Source organism: Lycorma delicatula, chromosome 8, assembly GCF_047948215.1.
Source record: "Lycorma delicatula isolate Av1 chromosome 8, ASM4794821v1, whole genome shotgun sequence".
NCBI classification, from domain to species: Eukaryota; Metazoa; Arthropoda; class Insecta; order Hemiptera; family Fulgoridae; genus Lycorma; species Lycorma delicatula.
The window spans coordinates 23,751,163-23,771,506 of NC_134462.1; the positions used below are offsets into that span (position 1 = coordinate 23,751,163).

Sequence of the window (20,344 nt, forward strand, 5' to 3'; positions counted from 1 at the left end):
GATTTGAATACTACATAATGGATTAGCGGTTTTCTTTGGTGGTTGGGGTTCAATTAATCACACATCTCAGAAATGGTCTACCTGAGACTGTAAAAAACTACACTTCACTTACACTCATACATACCATCCTCATTCATCCTCTGAAGTAATGCCTGACGGTTATTCCCGGAGGCTAAACAGGAAGAAAAAAATTATCTTCGATCTCCTTGAACTAATTGTAACTGTTCTTCACTTTATAATTCTTGATTTTATTGAAGTTTTGTTTCATCAGTCTGGTCTTTGGCATTCGTAATATGTGTCCATAATATCTCTGTGTCTTCGTTTTCTCATGGTATCGATGATTGATTCTGACATGGTGTAGAAAATATTTTTGGGAATTATCCAACATTTTCCTTGGACTTGGAGTTTGTTGTTTAAAATGATTCTGAGAACCTTTCTATCAGTTATTTAGAGATTAGATTGAAAAGAGTTTCAGGTGAAAAACCAATTATTAACAGTAAAACCTCATCTTATCCCCGTAAAACCTCATCATTACTCATGCTTTGTTTTTTTATATTAACTTACATCGCGTTAAAATGAAATAAGTTTGTAGAAAATTAAATCGCCCGTTTATTATATACCAGGTGATTCAAAAAGGACTTCACAACTTTAAAAGCATATAAAGATTTATTAAGAAAACTTACTTATTTGGGTCAGGTTTCATTTTATATAAAAACAGATCAATTTTTTCACCCAAAATTCACTTTGGTTCGATATGGCTTCCATTTGTAATGAGATATTCATCCCACTTGAACTCGATTTCATTCCAGACTGTAGTCAGCAAGTTCGTTACCTCTGCAGCTGCGACGTTAATTCGAAGTCTTAGCTCAACAAGATCAGCAGAGAAGAGTAGTGCATAAACTCGATCTTTAATGAAATCCCATAAGAAAACATTTAGCTAGGTCAAATCTGGGGAGTAAGGTGGCTATGCAATTGGACCTTCACGACCAACCCACGGACCTGGGAAGGAATCGAGTATCAATAAAGTCTCATACATCTACGCGGTAGTGAGGTATTCTCCGTCTTACTGACACTATTGACGTCCATCTTGGTGGTCATCGTCTAACTATAGAATTAGAACATTTTGAAGCATGTCCAGGTAAACGATACCATTTACGGTTGCCTCCTGGAAGAAGAACGGTCTTTTTTTGCTTAGGGCACAAAAAAATTGACCTTAGGGCTATCACGAATGTGCTGCAAAGTTCATGAGGGTTTTCGTTACCCCATATTCGGCAGTTATGAATAATTTGTGCTTTTTCCAACCGCCTTGCCACTGATGTGAAATGTTGACTCATTACTAAAAATTACATCGTCTAAAAATGTAATGCAATGTAATGTTGCCTGCAATTCTATCCATCATTTCCACTTAAAACTGCAGCCAATCATTTTTGTCGTTATCTGTAATGTGTTGAACCACGGTTAGTTTGTACGGCATCAACAGCAATCGTTTACGTAATACGCACGAAACAGTCGTTTGTGGAATTCCAGTCTCATGTTACGCACGTCGAGTTGATTTCTTCGGACTAGTGCAAAGCTTTTTCTGAATTGCTCCACTGTAGCTTCAGAGAGCGTGGGCGTCCTGGTGATTTTGTATGTTTAATAGAACAACCTGTATCAATGAAAGTTTCGAGCCAACAGTAAATTGTATGCCTACTAGGAGACTTCCTACCATTCACTCCATGAAAATTATATTAAACTGCAGTTACTGACAGCAACTCGTGGTACAAAAGCACACAGCGAGCACGTTCCGCACCAGTAAATCTATCCATTTTTAACAACACTGATGGCTGAATTCGGTATTAATGAACTATATGAGTCAAAATTTGATGTGTTTTGATATTAAATGCGACCACAACCGAATCTGTAAGTTATCTAAATAAACTTAATCTTTAATATTTAAACTTAATAACTTAATAAATTTAATATTCTAAACTTAAACTTAATATCTAAATAAAGTTTTTACGTCCTTTTTGAATCACCCGGTATATAAAAATCTTGTGGTTTCTGATAGTTTGTTACTCCTACACGTAAAAATTACTCAACCGGTTGAATTGAAATTTTACATTAACATAGTTTTTATACCGGGAAAGAACGTAGGATTATTGCCATTGAAAAATATTTCACTATTTCAAGATAATAGCGGATTTAACGGCTTGCGGTAATAACCGGATTACGTTTCCTCTCCGATACTCAACTTTACTATGGCCAAACCGTTGCTTAAATTGAATTCAGACACCACTAGCTGTATTTGATATAAAATTTTCTACAACAAAGGTCTCTTTTTTTTCGTTTACGATATCTCTTTCGGTTATCGAGAAAATTATCTTTAAAGATAAAACCAGTGTATCGTGTACATTTCTTTAAATTTGCCCTTCACTTTTAAATGCCTACAGTTTCTATTTAATTTTTTTTTTTTTATGACAATAAATAAGTTATTAAGACAGACACTTTAAGTGGCTGGTTTCCAGTTGGAGAATCAATGCCTTTCGCATGAACAACTGTATGTGGCTTACTCCAGAGTCTCCTGTGGGAACAATCTATATGCATACATTCCAGAAAGAAAAGCATTAAATACTGTTTACATGTTCATTTTTTAGAATATATTGTTCACAGATTTTTCCACAAAAACACAAATAAAGTTAAAAAAATAAAATAAGAGAATAATAAAAAAAAAGAATAAGAAACGAAGTACGATTACTTCCTCGCAGTTTTCTCTGTAACGCTAAGAACAGGGCAAACTACTTTTTACCCGTACGAAGGACAGGTAACCAGCTATAACTATGTTTTTTAGATGGGGTGACTATTCTGAAATCTCCATACTCCAGAAAGTTTCGAGTCCTTTGCTGACCGAACTATTACTATGAAAAAATTACAGTACACTGATAGTTTTAATAGACTGAACAGGTTTTTTATAAGTATTATTCTCACAACCTTAAGTATAATAAACACTGTGGGTGCACAGAACGCCATTATTAATATCACTCTCCATAAAAAAAGGATAGTCCATGTGTTTGTTTGTTGTATGTGCTCTCAATTTTATTTTAGCTGCTATTGGCGCAGAGCAGACCAATGGTGGTGCGCCGGACGGCTGCACGAACGATTCAATCGTTCGAACCATTTATACGTCTCGAACAATTCATTCGTTCGAACGATTTATACTTCTTTATACGAATAATTTATCTAAAATTATACTCGTGTTTTGAGGATAAAATAGGAAAACATTGGGGCTAGAGATGTGTTAAAAATTCAGAATTCAAAAAAAAACTTTAGAATATTCAGGATTTTGGCAAAAACGTTTAACAAAATCATATGTAATGAAACATAAATCATGTAACATTTTCGCGGGGGGTCGTTTTGTAGTTATTGATAAAACAAAAACAATAACAAAATATTTTAAATTTATTTTTAATTTTTAAATGTAAAGGTCAAATGAAAGTCAGATTTATATTAATCGATTAGTGTAATAATAGGTAAACGACATTTTAGTAGAAGGAAATTATGTGCAATTGCAGACAGAAACTCTACCTTATAAGTAGAACAGATGATTTTATATTTTTAACGGAATATTAATATTAATTTTATGTCCAATAAAAATGTTTACAACAGACGGTAAATCATTTTTTTTTCATTATAAATTAAAAAATTAATTTCCTTTTTAAAATTAAAAATTATTAAAATAACAAAAAAGAAATATAACATTAATTCTATAAATTTCGAATATTTAAATTAATCATACATTTCAATTTTTCATAGTCAAAGAAAGAACGAACATATTTATAAAAAATCATAACTCATACTTTTAAAAATCTGACAATGGAATTGCTATACATTTCCAGACTGACAAAATGAAGGTAAATTTCGAAAACTGGTTTCATGAATGATTTCAAGATTTTTCCTTAAACAAACAGTTTCATTTAAACAATTTTTTTTTTTTAAATAAATTAAATTCATATTACCAAAATGCTACATTTTTTTTTTTAAGGAATCATCTAAATAAATAAAATTGAAAATGAAAAATTAGTCAATTTCTTCAATGTCTTTCAAAAATTTGCACAACATTTTAATACGATAAATTCTAAATTTATAAATAGATACTTCAGTAACAAGCTTGACAAAAATCAGTTCGTCCAGTTGTATTTACACTTAAACGAAAATAGATACATCCATCGGGAAAGATGTTTGAGTTTTTTTTTTACTTCCTTGTACAATGTAAAATAAGTATTATAATCTCAAATTTCGGTTTTCAGATTTCAACGGAAATATCCATTTTGGCCATCCCTGAATCCGTTTCGGCGTGACATCTGTCTGTAGATATGATCTCGCATAACTCAAAAACGATTAGCCGAAGGATACTGAAATTATGGATTTAAGACTGTCGTAACATCTAGTTGTACACCTCCCCTTTTGATTAAAATCAACTGGACCAAAAGTGTCCAAAATTCAATTTTTTTTTGGATTTTGGACTTTATTAACTTTAGTAATAAGCTCTCATTGAGAGCTTTTTAACGATATATCATAAGTGGTACTTATTTTCATTGGTTCCAGAGTTATAGCCAAATAAAATTTTAATTAATTTTCATCAATCTAAAAATTTCTATTTAGATCTTACAAGGGGGAAAGCACATCGGTTTGAATCAGACTTCATCTCCCTTTTTGGTTTTAAACTTTTTTTTTAATTTAAATATATTCAGAAGTTATTAATAAAATTTTATGTACTTTTCATTTTAAAAAAAAAAAAGTGTATATGTAATTTAATAAGCGTACAAGGAAGTCATGTAGTGTCCACATTAGATTTTTCTCTTAATGGTTTCTTTAGGGTGGAAAACGTTGAGAATTATCAAAAACCTTTGACAAATCATCCTTATATAGCTACGTACGAGCTCGTATATAGCCGGGAAAGTAAAAATGTAATTTTTAAAATAACGGGTCAGGAGAAGAAATGAAGATAAATAAATATGAAAAACATTGTTGATTTTCAACAAGTAAAATCACCTCGAATTTCGCTCTAAAAAATCATTTTGCAAAAAGAATTTTATGATTAGAAGATACAAATAAGGTGCTCGGAAGAATATATTGCTCATAATTTAGTTAAGTACTTTGGATTTTGTTTTAAGGATAACATTTATACATACTCATATTAAAAACGGACAGGGTGTTAGATATGTAGGTCATTTTAATAGCATGTTACTTACTATAAATAAGCTATAGCAAACAAGATATGTTATAAATATATTTGATCTTTATCGAAATCACACACCTTATAACTGGTAGGCCTACATATGTTAAAACCTGACCTACATTTAACATATGACTTCGAGAACATTAATTAAACATGAAGTAAATAGATTCTGATATCACTCTAACCGATTACAAATATAACTAACTGTTAGCTAACACGTTATAAATATGGAAACAGAAAATAATGGTACACGTTTTTATGTTAATATTATCATCATTTATCTAAAATTAAATTGGCTATAATTTCTAAACATGCAACTGAGACATTTATATTTTATAGGTATGTTTTTATTGCATTTATAAGCTCTGTTTTCTACTACGGTTGCTGAATGTGCTCTCATCTATGTAGCTTATTAAAATAAATGACACAGCTAGCAAAGGGTTGCATGACTTTCCAGGCTTTGCTTTTGACAGATTTTTATTTGAAATATTAATAACTTAATTACACAATATTTTAGTGCACAATGGCGAAAAAGAGAAAAATTTCAGTAAAAAGATTTAAGTCTTACTTAACCTTCCTGACCAAATTATATTTATCAACCAAAATGTTGCTATATTTAGAGTATAATTGCTAAAAAAAAATTATAAAAATTAAGAGCTTAAAAACAAAAAAAAACTGAATATATATTTTTCAGAGGTGAGGAATAAATTTAAAGATAGTTTTTTCTAAAAATATTCATATATATATATATATATATAGGGCAAAGCTTAACAAATTTGCTTAAGTAAATTTTTTTCAAAATCTAACACTCCATCAACAGAGGCTAAAATAAGAAAAAGAAAATTTTAAAAACTTTTCTGTATTTTAGGCTAGAGGTCTATAATTTTTTTTTTAAGTTGTTGACATTTCTTTATAGTTCTATATTTTTTCCGGTCTCACAAATCGTGTATTTACAATCGGCTTCGATTAAAGAACCACAAGTAAATTGCATTGCAAAAATCACGTGAAGGTCGTTTCCAGCGAACACCTTTAATAAACAGTAAATATATAAATAAAGATATATATAAGCTCTCTCTCTCTCTCTCTCTCTCTCTCTCTCTCTCTCTCTCTCTCTCTTCTGTTTAGCCATCAGAACCAGCGTAAGCTATTACTTCAGAGGATAAATGAGGAGGATATGTATGAATGTAAATGAAGTTACTCTTGCACAGTCTTAGGCTGACCATTCCTGATATGTGTAGTTAATTAAAACCCAACCACCAATGATCAACCCACTGGTTTGGTCTATTGGTGAACACGTCTTCGCAAATCAGTTGATTTCGAAGTTGAGAGTTCCAACGTTCAAATCCTATTAAAGGCATTACTTTCATTCGGATTTCAGTACTAGATAGCGGATATTGGTGTTCTTTGATGGTTTGGTTTCAATTAACCACACATCTCAGAAATGGTCCACCTGAAACTGTATAAAATTACACTTCACTTACACTCATATATATATCATCCTCTGAAGTAATATCTGACGGTGATAACCGGAGGCTAAACTGGAAAAAAAAACACCAAAGATCACCGGTATTCAAAACCGTATAAAAGTAACTGCCTTAATAGGATTTGAACCTTAGATAAATAAACTACATATACATAAAAAATCTATATAAATCAAAACACTTGCATTAATTGAGATGACAATGACTCAAAAGTTCACTATAAACTAGTGAAAAAACAAATCAAAAAAGAATCCACAACATTATTAAACAATAGATACAGATAAACAAAATAGCAACACAAGTTCAAGGAAAGAAATAGAAAGACGCTAAGCTCCTCAGTAAGGCATAGTAAAGACGTTTTTCACATGCCAGACACCGGACCAGTTCACGTGTCAATCATATATCCCAAGTCTATCTCAAGTTGACGTTTCGGTCGCTGGACATCTTCACTGTAGTCTAGGAGATTAACTACTAGAAAATTCACATGATTGTCTAATCGCTGTCTGTAATTTAAACCGAACCGTTGTTATCTCGTCACAAACATAAGTCAATTCAAAACAGTCGTGAATTTCCTCATTCCAAGCGAACCACGGTGCCTCTGCAATAGATTCCGCCAACCTTGAGTTCCTATCTTACAACCAATAAAACCTCTTATAATAGCTTTAGGTAGCTTCCTTTTCTGTTTCACGTGGTACTTCCACGTTAAATGACGATCAAGGCGGAGCTCAAGGTACCGAACCCGGTCAGAATGCGGGATGACGACCCCGTTCAGATGGACTTTAGGACAGTCACCCCTTTTCAATGCAAACGTAGTATGACTTGACTTATTCGGATTTACTTTTATCCTCCATTTTGCTAGCCACTCGCGCATCAGATTTAACATCGATTGTAGCTTTGTGGAGGCTAAGTGCGAGTCCTTGTCAGCGGCGAGGATCGCTGTATCAACAGCAAACGAAGCGCCGGTGACATTGTCCGGAGCTGTAAGGTTAAATTAAATATCGTGTACAGAACTGGTTCTAAGATAGAGCTTTAAGGACCCCTGATTTGATATTAAAGAATCCAGATAACTCACCATTACATCTGACCTAGGAAAAGCGAAATAGTCCGGTAAGACCAAATAGAATGGTTGAGGACGCTACGTTTCAACTTACGAAACTTTATATATGAAATATAAACTTTCAAAAAATTTAAAAAAATGATTGAACCGAAGGTAGATAGAGCAGAAGAAAAAATAACATATATTTCTATTTTAAGAGGTGGGGATTGATTTTTTATTAAAGAAAATGTTTTTTATTATTTATATATACATGTACGTAGCAAATTTTCTTCAATAAAGTTTTCTCAAAAATGCCTCTGAATAAAATCGTAATTGTTTGTCCACGATACCCACATTCCCTAAACGAATTTCGAAAAAAATTAATGTGATCAATTCCCCACATATAGAAATATTTGTGCCAAATTTAAAGAAAATCGGTTCAATTAATCCTGAGATATAAGGTCAGTGACACGCATAAATACATGGTTTTTTTGTCTATATGAACTAGTTGGATCCTAAAACGTAAAGATTTACAAAAAACTCGATACCCTATTTTTTTAGCAATTATAATATTTACCCCTTTAATGTAGCTAGCTGTTCTAACTGTATTCGCCAGGAAAGAAATATATATATACTTAATACAGATTGTTAAAACATATATACACTTTTCGTAAAGTATGGAAACCCTTAAATAACTTTCATCAGTTAAAAGTATACAAATGAAATATATCAAATGCTCCTAAAATAAAATTATCAATTTTTCCGAATGAGATCACCCCAACCAAAGCTCCCACAGGGAACAACTGAAAATTTTTAAACGGTAAGGTTGTAACACATCATTTAAAGGACATTTCGATGAATAAAAAACAAGCTCAGACAATCTTAACAAAAATGGAGGCTATTTAATATTTTTCATTCCTAGTTTTAAAAGTGGAATTTTTTAAAGTTAAAATTAGCTAAATATAGCTTCAGTAATTGTTAAATAACTGCTCAGCATTGAGATACATTAAACGACTTTAACTCAACATAACCTATTTTTAAAATGATACCATTACGAACCATGTTTTTATTTTTAAACATTTATCCATTATCTTTTTATTATTATGATATAATTATTAAGAACTTTTTTGTTATCTACGCTATTAAAAATATTTTTTTATATTGAAAATGGCATTATTAGTAGATAATTCTTTCCTAAAAAGAACGATGCTTAGTTTATAGTTTTTTCAAGAAATCTTAAAATTCTATTTTAAATAATTTTCAAACACTTCTGATTTATCGTAAACGATAATGAAATTATTGAACTATTTTTTACTTCCCGTCTAGATTGCGCTGTAACTGAAGTATAGCTCTAGAAAGAAAAGTATTGTAATCGGTCCAATTTGGGCACCGAATCTTGGTATTTGACATCTAAGAAACCCAAAAAACCGGATGGAAATTTTCTAGATGTTAATGTTCCTTTTGTACGTGTGTTCGGTATTGGCCACTAAATCACCTTATATCTCCAGAACTACTGACAGATTTTGACCAAACTTGGTCAGATTACTTCTACATATAGGATATTGATGTCGTTAAATTTTCAACTTAAAAGATCACGGAGATAAGGCTGTAGAGCAAGGTCCACCCTCAGTATCTCGAGATTTCGTCTAATTAAGGTAATTTTTTCTTAGGCACGTTTATTAAAAATTAAAAAATAACAATAACTGCAAAAAAAATTTGCAAATCGCACCCTCACCCCAAACACTGCTCTAAACTACTGCTATGTTGTGACGTCACTAGAATGCATGTTGTGAGCGCTAGAATTAAATAAATGGATAAAATTTAAAGTGTAAAAAAGTAACTCTGTGTGGCTGGGTCTCGATAACTCGATAGCCCGGTTGGCTCGGTATCTGGTACGTTAAACCTCGCGGCTAGCTAGTATCCCGCCTGTAAAAGCGAAATTTTGTTCTATGTAAGTTGTAAAATTACATTAGTTTAGTCAGTACCGACCGTTGTCGCTAGTACCGTCACACCCACGCGAATTAAATACGGTATGCGCGCGCGCTTTAGTTAGAATTGTTGAATTAAATAAATGAAAAAATATTATATTTAAATAAAATGATAAATATCTTAAATTAAGTTGTGTGTGTATACCGTGCATCAGAAACAACTGTATTGTCAGCTTTTTTATATTAAGGGACGAACTTTTCTTAAAAGTTGAAGAGTGAAACATCAAGGAAGTATCAACATCTTAATGCACCTGGAAAATACTCTACTGTCGATTTATTAAATTTATATGAGGGATAACGAGAGCGCATGACTCTTTCAAAATACTGGCTGGAATATCATCAATTCCTACGGAATACTTGTTCTTTAATATTTTAAATAAAACTTCTAACTTCCTTCTTATCAACAGGAAATAAAAGTACCGATTCATCGACAAAACTATTCAAGGTGGCTTTGTTTTGTATATATCAATATTATTTTTGTTTGAAATATTGTTGGAAAAGAGATTATAAAATTTACATTTTTCATTTGATGTTTACAAATTTTTGAATTTTTTCTAAAATGGATTTATCTAGTTTTAGTATCTATATAGATTACCTTCGTTTGTGTGTGTCCACGCGCCCACATTCGTATTTATACTAGAGAGCAATGATATATAATATGGATCTATACTGAAAATAAATTATTCCCTCATAGAATACATGCTTTCTCTTTCATATTTATTTTCATTTTATGTAGCAATATTTTTTTTTTTACCTGTATAATTATTATAATTTATACCATTATGCGCTCTTCACTATTAATAACTTTAAAAAAAAAAAATCATATTATGTAACGTTACAAAAAATATTTCAAATCTCAATGACTTTCTTTAAAATATATATATCTATATTTACATAGAACAGTAGTAAATATTAATTTTAATATAATAAATTTTAGCAGTTATAAACCAAACCACTTTTTTAAATTAATATCACCGTCGACTGTCATGGTCAAAGACATCGCAGAAAATACTACCACTATGGTGATCACATCAAAACTGGGATGTAGGGTTTTTTGAAAATATTTACGTTTTAGCATCCAATTAGTTCATCTAGACCAAAAAACATATATATATATGTGTCAAACCGCTTTTCGCTTTATATTTCAGGATTCACCTAACTGATATTCTTCAAATTTGGCTAAAATATTTCTATATATTTTGCTTGATAATATTAATTTTTTTTCAAAATTCGTTAAGGGTACAGAGGGATATCGCGAATAAATCAATTTCGACTTTTTTCGTAGGCATTTTAGAGAAAATATTTTTAAAGGTTTGTTACCTAAAACGCATACATAAATAAACCAAAAGGAATGTTTTTCAAAAAACCACCAACCTCCACCTATTAAAAATGAAAAATATGTTTTGTTGTTCTTTTGCTATATCTCGCTTCAATTTAAATAATTTTTTGAAAATTTTTATTTCATATATTAAAGCTATCGTGAAATGTTTACAACTCTTTAAATTATAGTCCTCACACCTAAAATGCAGAAAATTTTGTGAAAAACTTCTTTTTCATATTTTAGCCTTTATTTAAGGATTTTTTAGATGTAGATAAAACTTTATTTAAGCAAATTTGTTAATGTTAACCTGTATACGAATATTTTTATAAATATATTTCTTAAAAGTCATCTCCCACCTCTAAAAAATATACGAGTACATTCTCTTTTCTGTGTATTTTTTTTATTAAAAATTTAATTACTTATATATTTGTGTATTTTATATTTGTTATAAGTACGCATTTTTAATTTTGTATTTAACATTATAATATCTTATTAAGAACATTAAAAAGTTTAGTTATCAAAAAGATTTTCTAATCAGCAAAGCTGAGAAAACTAATTAAAAGGTTTCCTGTGAACAATTTTGTGAACAATGTAAAAGTTGTGGAAAATATTGTTTGACTTGACCAGCAAAGCTTCTTCTTCATCTTTCTTTATCTGCTTAGCCTCCAGAAAGACCATAAGGAATTACTTCAGAGAATGAATGAGGATGATAAGTATAAATGTAAATGAAGTGTGGTTTGTTTTCTACAGTCTCAGACCAGCATAGCTGGGAAATCTATTCAATACTTTGCCAACTACTTTTTATCAGGAGGGGATCAATATCTTCTTTGAGTTCTGTTAATTTAAAAAAAAAAACAAAAAAAACATTTGTTTTAGTTAGTATTACTCTCTCAATAAATTCTGTTTCACTAAAATTGTAATAAACAAAACATACATACACGCACGAATCAAGAGTTTGCCTGCTTCAGTTTTGTTTAAAACAAACAGAATTTCTAGAAATATAATATTTTTTAAGAGAAGAATGATTTGAATGTTACTAGACGTTTTTTTTAATTGGAGGGCTGGTTCTCCTGGGGCTATGACATCAAACTTGTTTGACATTGTTAGCCATAAACTCATCAGACAAATTTGTCAAATGTGTCAAACTTGTTTGACATCATTATATTTTCTACTTCTCAGCCAACTAGAATTATGAGTACCATGACTTCCTTTATAAAACATTATTTTTACAAATTTATCTAAACCTAATTTTTGTTCTTTTTGTGCAGCTTATGGTATTTCTGATCATGAGTATCATCAACTGCAATACTGTAATTTAGGCACGCAAAAATAAGATGAGCAATAAATATCTTTAATTCTTTTCAGGAAGAAAACCGCATGTGTTATTAAAAGTATTGTAAAATCCATCTTTATGAAAAGGAATTTCTATGAGATGTCTAAATATAATTTGTCTGACAACTTAACAAAGATTATTTGAAGAATAACAAACCAATCTATGCTAAAGATATTCATAATATTAAAAGAGTGTGTTATGATAACTTAATATCCAATTTTGACAATATATATAAAACAATGGGGACAGTTATGTAAAGTGAGAGTGGATTTCAAAATTAAAAAGACAGATAACTTTACCAAAACTACAAAAACCTGACCTCCACTTTCTCATTTTCTAGCATTAGAAACAACAATAATACTGATTCATTTCAAACAAAGGCATTCACCTGGAATAGTTTTGTTAACAAATCAGCCTCCCACTGATATCCAGGAATTTAAAACCTGTTTGAGATGTAAAAAGTAAACAATCAGTAGATAAGGATGAAGTTCCTGCCAGTATTTTAAAAGTAATCTGATTTTACTAGCTTTTACAAATTTTTGTTGGCCTCCGTGGCGTGGGTGGTAGCATCTTGGCCTTTCATCCGGAGGTCCCAGGTGTGAATCCTGGTCAGGCATGGCATTTTCACATACACTAAAAATCATTCATCTCATCTTCTGAAGTAATACCTAATGTGGTCCCGGAGGTTAAACAAAAAAAAAGTCTTACAAATTAAATTAATAGAACTTTCAACAACACAGAATTTCCCAGCTGCCTTAAGACTTCAGTTGTTTCTCTAGTCTTCAAGAAAAGTTAGGCACTTAATTTATAAAATTAAATAGATCAATTCCAGTAACGACGATATTTTAAAGTATTTGAAAATTTATGAGACTTTAAACATTTCCTGAAAAGCATAACATATTGTCAGAATTTCATCATGGTTTTTTTAGGAAAGTATTAGGTACTGACATAGTCATTTCCCAGTTTCTAAAATATATTTAAAAATAGTGTAGATAACAAAAAGGTTTTGTTTTATAATTTCTTTTGCGATCCTAGTTAAGCATTTGATTGATTTAGTTCCATATTTTTTTATTAATAAAAAATTAGTGTAAAATAAAAATTATTAATTATGGTATCAGAGAGGTTGCTTACAATTGGTTAGTCATACCTTACTAATCGTAAACAGGTAATTGAAATTTGATCTTTTGATAAGAATATATTTATAAAATGTAGATCCTTACTTCAAGTTGTAGAATGTAAGTCCAATACCAGAGCTATGTTTTTCTTGTTTTTTATTAATGATTTGCGATAAAATCTTAAACCATTCATTATCATCCATCTCACCAATAACATAGCTGTATCTATATCCGAATATAATCATTTAAAAATTCTATATTAGCAATTTAAAAAATGTTTTAGCAGATGAACTGAAATCATCTAACGTTAAATATGGATAATACCGTATAACTGTGCTTTTCATGTAGGAATAAGAGAGCTAATTGTGTCTAATTAATGATAATAATGTTTATCATGTCCATATTGTCACTGTTTATTATATGACAGATTCTCTTGGAATGATTAAACTGGTCATTTGTAACAAACTGTAATGTTCTGCTTTAAAGCCCTGTAATAAAATACTAGGCTTTTCATCATTTTATTATACCACATATATTCTCATCTGAAGAATGATAATATTATCACTTGGGGAAGTTTATTTAAACTACAGTTAAAATATCTTCTTATATAAAACAATATTACTTGACTATGAATTTTATTAAAACTAACTAATTAATTAATAAAAGAAAAAGGCCAGAATTTCCTGCAGCTCCATTCCATTAACGTCTTCTGAATTATTAATTATTTTTAATATTTACTACCTGAACGATTTACGTTAACATTGTTTCATGTACTTCCATTTTATTGTTAGTATGGACTTTAGTCTTTTCTATTTGTTGTTTTCTAATTGATTGTGTAATTTATGATGCTGTTTTGATTATTTTGATCAGTGTTTTTCTAGTCAGGTAAATACTGGGGCAGTTCCCTTTTTTTACCTTAGAATAGCATATCTGTTCATTCCTGATATGTTTTATACTCCATATTATTAATATCAATCCAAATAAATAATATATATTTACTTTTAGTTGTACCAAAATTCTGTAAGTGAAAATTAAAAATGTTCAAATGTAAAGATATCAAAATTTCTTCATGTTAAAGAGGTTGCTAGAGATTACAGGTGTTGCAATCAGTTATGATCTTTTAGTAGATTTGGAGGATAGATCATAGAAACTGGTATATCTATGATAAACTACACTTGTGTAATCTTAAAATAAAATTTAAACAATTATATTATTTCAAAGCTGGATGAAATGAAGGAGAAAAGGTAGGGCGGTGAAATGAGTAATTAATTTTTAACATTGAGAAAAGTAAACAAAATACACATATTCATGTATATGTAGAAAATATATTCATAGAATATTAATAATAGATTGATCTAACTGTGCTGGAGTCAGGTGTTATATCTGTCTCCACAGCAATAGCAAACTGTAATAATTACTATTTCATATTCCTTTTCTTTAAACACACCTTTTCATTAAGTAATACTCAATGACTACAGTATGGTTGGAAATTAATTTGCGGTGACCAACTATCTCCACAAAGGTTTAATTACATTTATCCCAGCATCTTTTAACATTAAACCATGGTAAACAAATGTTAAAAATTTTTTGTAAACCATTGATTTTACAAGTAACATACCAAAAAACTATGTAAATTAAAAAGTGGTCGAATTTTTAAGATTAAATCATCTGCTTAATAGAATCATTTAATATTATTAATTATTTATTTTTGTTATAACACCAGTCCATTCTTTTCTTGTTTTGATTAATATGTAAATAGCTGATATTGAATTACTGCCTACTTCCAAGATCAAGTGTTCTGTTTCCTGCAGAAATTTGGCTCAATAAAAATAATTTAAGTGAATTAATTTAACTTGTTTATTAATTATCGATTGATATTTAATGCAAATGTAGATTATTATTATATCTTAAACATCTATAGATATATATATTATGTTTTATAACATTTTACAAAATAATATTTTTATTAGATAATATTTCTGTTTCAGTGTTGAAATTCACGTGGCACACCACGCAGGATGGGTAGGAAATGATGGAGGAGGATACGGGACAAATAGTGAAGGAGGCCAAGACACTGGAGGCTACAGAGGAGGCAACAGTTACAGTGGCGCTAGTTTTGTTAAAGGCCATGGAAACAATTACGGAGATAGCTATGAAGGTGGAAGAGATCATGTAGGTAGCTATGGACCTTCATCTGGCAGCTTTGGAGACAGCTATGGTGGTGGAGGAGGAGGAGGTGGCTATGAAAGTAGCTACAGTGGAGGAAACAATTTTGGAGGAAATGCAGGACATAGTGATAGTTATAGCTATGGAGGAGGAGAAAGTGATCATGGAAACAACTATGCTGGTGGAGGAGCTTATGGAGGAGATACAAGTCATGTTGACAGTTATGGAGGGGGAGGAGGAAGTAGTCATGAAAATAGCTATGGAGTTGGAGGCTCTGGAGGAGGTGAAACCCATGGTTATAGTTATGGAAGGTATGAAGGAGGTCATAGCTATGGAGGAAGTGGAGGTCATGTAGGTAATGGTGGCAAAAATGGAGGTGGCTATTTAGAAGGGCAAGCCTATTCAGGTCATAGCTACAGCGGTCATAAATATAAAGGAGGAGGCAGCTATGGTGGGAATGGATATAGCGGGGGTGGTTATGGTGCAGGCAGTTATGGTGCGGGTGGACATGGCGGACATAAAGGGGGTGGATATGGTGGACATCAAGGGGGCTTCGTTCATGGTAGTGATAGCAAATGCACAAAGAAATTAATCTGGAAAACACAATGGGTACAAATATGGAAGACGGTATCAAAAAAAGTTTATAAACATGCTTGGAAGAAAGTTCAAGTGCCTATTTGGAAAGAAGTAACCATACCAATATGGAAAGACGTAAAAGTTCCGGTGTGGGAAAAGGTACAAAAGCCGTACTGGCAAGAAATAAAAGTTCCTGCTTGGAAAGAAGTCACGGTTCAGAAGTGGGACAAAGTAAAAAAACCCGTATGGATTGAAGTACAAGTACCACAGCAGAAGGAATACAAAATACCAAAGTGGAAAGTAGTGTATCAACCAGAATGGGTCAAAGAATGGGTTCCTGGGGATAAAAAATTAGGTAAAGATGAACATGGATGGGAATATACGACTCACGGATTATGGAAAAAGAAACTTACTTGGAAACCAGTTTGGAAAAAGGAATATGAAATAGAAAAAAAACAAGAATGGCAGATACAAAAGAAATTAGAATGGAAAGAAGAATGGAAACAGAATTGGGTTAAAGAGAAAAAGCAAATTTGGGTAGCTGATAAAAAACTAGTCTGGAAGGAAGAACCAGTAAAAATATATAAAAATGAAAAGAAACAGGAATGGGTAAAACAAAAGAAACAGGCGTGGAAAGATGAATGGAAATCTATTGAAGTTCCGGAATGGAAAGATGTTAAAGTTCCAGAATGGAAAAAAATTGTGACGCCAATGTGGGAGAAAGTATGTTTAACTGATGATGACTGGAGTTTATAGTAGACTGCATATAAATTAAAGAATTGTTTTTTATTACCAAAACTTAACACTTCATTACCTGTCATTTGTATTATAATTGTACAGTAACTTTTTGTATAAAACCATAATTATAATTTTTTAGAAATTTTTATTATAATATAATCTTGTACAAAATAGATTGTAAGAAATAATTTCTTCATATTTGTTTTAAAATATGTTAAAATAAATATGAATATGTTTAATAAAATAAACAATAACTTTATTTTAAGCATATGTAAAAATAATAATTATTGTAATAAATTTTTGTAATAAAAATACAATTTCATTTTAATCTTCTTCATATAATATGAAAATTTTATGACTAATTAAAAAACAATTATTTATGATACAATCACTTTACTTCAGTTCCTAAATATATTTTAACCAATGAAATATTTCTGACAAAATCTAGAAACATTAATTAAATACAAAAAATTACTATATTTACATTATGTTAATAAAAATCAATTTAGATGCTTTATCAGAAGTTTAGAAATAATGGCTTTTTATTGCACTCTTAACCAAAATATCTCATGATCTCTAATCAAAAATTCTACACTTCACTTTCAAACCATGATGACGATGAGTTTTTTTTTGTCTTCAGTCATTTGACTGGTTTGATGCAGCTCTCCAAGATTCTCTATCTAGTGCTAATTATTTCATTTCAGTATACCCTCTACATCCTACATCCCTAACAATTTGTTTTACATATTCCAAACGTGGCCTGCCTACACAATTTTTTCCTTCTACCTGTCCTTCCAATATTAAAGCGACTATTCCAGGATGCCTTAGTATGTGGCCTATAAGTCTGTCTCTTCTCTTAACTATATTTTTCCAAATGCTTCTTTCTTTATCTACTTGCCGCAATACCTTTGATGATGAGTTAGCCAAAACAAAATCAAAGCAATTTATGAAATAATAGGTAAATAATGTAGCCCATATAACTAAAAAATTGATATATATATATATATATATATATATAATATTTTTTCAGCCTCCACAAAGTACAGAATTAGAGAATATTCTTGCCTTTACTTTCTTATATTCATCAAAACATTTTCAGGCCTAAGCCATCTTCAGTGACATATTTTATAAATTCTTGATTTGTTTCACACATTAATTTTATTAGCTTTTTACATTTTATTTTGTAAAAATTGTCTATTAATAAAATTTAAAAACTTTTATCTTGTATATACAAAGATAAAATATTGATAAATTAATAGTTATTACAATACGTTTTCATTCTCTTGACTGAATTTTTAAAATGTTTTTAAAATGTTATTAATAGACAATTTTTACAAAATAAAATGTAAAAAGCTAATAAAATTAATGTGTAAATGTAAATAAATCAAGAATTTATAAAAAAATATCACTGAAGATGGGCTTAGGCTCGAAAACATTTTGAAGAACGTAAAAAGGTAAAGGTAAGAGTGTTCTCTAATTCTTTACTTTGCGGAGGCTGAAAAAATATTATACACCAGTTTTCACAAACTAACACACACACACAACACATGTGAACACACAAACTAATTTTGTCTTAATAAATGATCCCATCATATCAAATAAGAATAAAAAAATGAATAAATTTTCTTCATTCAGAATGGTAAATTGAGGAAAGTTAATGTTGCTAAAATGAAATTTCTAGGATGTGTTCAAGTGATGATCAAATCCTAGTTATGACATCAGAATAAACTGAACATGGAAACTACCCTTGTGAAACAATGCAAATAAAGAAAAAAATTGATTTCATTGATAATTCTTAAAAATGCAGAGTGACAAGATTCTGAAAAGATTTATGATTTGGAGTGATATAGAAAAGATGTTATGTTGAATTGAGACAAGCAGTTTACCCAGTGATGAGTAAATTCCCATCACTGTTCAAGTGCCTATTTGGAAAGATGTAGTTGTACTTATATGGAAAGGCATAAAAGTTCCAGTATGGGAAAAGGTACAAAAGCCATTCTGGTAAGCAATAAAAATTCCCACTTGTAAGAAGTAGCAGTTCAGAAATGTGACAAACGAATTTTTTTAAGAGAATATTCCAAGAATTATTTTTTAGAGGGAATTTATACCTCAAACCCTCCCTTTCCTCTAAAAATATATACTAATAAATATAAAGGACATATTTGTACTAGCCTAAATATAATGCAACAGGTTTTTTCTTCTAATCATTATTTTTAAAATTAAAAGGAGTGGTTTTTCAAAGTATTCTTCTGGAAGTAGATCTTCTCGCATTACCTTGAAAGATGTCAAAATAACTCAGCATAACATTAGTTATTTATTTTCAATTTGTTCAACTAGTGAACAATAAGCAACCCTCTCCTCCCCCACGATCAGTGAGATGAGGATGAAATACATTACATGTACAGACTCAGGCCAACCATTCCTGAAATGTGCAGTTAATTGAACCCCAATCACCAAAGTACACGGTATCCTCTGTCTAATTTTCAAATAATAACATTATTCAATTAACCACAAGCCTCAGGAGTGATCTACCTAAATCTGTTCCAGACTACATGTTTACCAGTACATTTAGATTTACACTGCAGCTATGTCAGATCTAAGAAGCCTGTAGAATAATCACATTTGCCTGTACATACATCCAGACCTGGCAATAGTTGGAAAAGTGGTTGGAGAAATATATATTTAATATGATATATATATAATACTGTAGTAACATGTATACACTTAAACACATGTAGTGTTTGGTAAATCTGTGTTTGTTTATGTTGGCAACCCCATGTAACAGATGACAAAAATGTATACATAATTTTAATCTTAATAAAATAGTCAAATGGTACAATCAACACAACAATAACTGAATATTAACTATTATAATTTTAATTATACTTTTATCTTATTATTTACTTTTATGTTATTAATATGTTATATATGTTAGCAGAGATTTATTCTAACATAGTGGCAGAGTGTGATTGTACTAATAAAATGGGTGAAAATAAATATTAAATGGCTACTGAAAGTTAAAAAGAAGAAAAGTTCTATTTTCCAAATATTCAAAGCTAAGCAAAATAGCATACATGAAAATAGATGATATTGTGATACTGATTTTTGATGGGACTAATTATTCAAAATTCTCAAATTTTTGGATTTTAAAGACTTTTTGCAAGAGAAAAAGATATACAGATAATATTGATGTTTGGCAAGCAGCTGATATTAAAGCTACAAATTATATCTATAGTGTCATTTCATATAAACTACTACTTGATTCAGCATATAAAACTTTTTCATAAGTTTGATGAAATACATTTGAAAGGATCTATGAGCATTATAAATAATATGGTGAAATAACCTTGAAAGAATCAACCTGAAAAATTA

General features: G+C 30.4%; 1 protein-coding gene across 1 annotated transcript in view; it reads left to right on the top strand.

Annotated features, from left to right (window-relative positions):
* Positions 1 to 17,088, top strand: part of LOC142329360 (uncharacterized) — a 69,919-nt gene extending 52,831 nt beyond the window's left edge. Inside the window, exon 3 of the mRNA XM_075373869.1 lies at positions 15,481 to 17,088. Coding sequence (XP_075229984.1) covers positions 15,481 to 16,990 — 1,510 coding nt within the window. The 3' untranslated portion in view covers positions 16,991 to 17,088. The remainder of the gene's footprint in view (positions 1 to 15,480) is intronic.
* Positions 17,089 to 20,344: the final 3,256 nt, after the last annotated feature.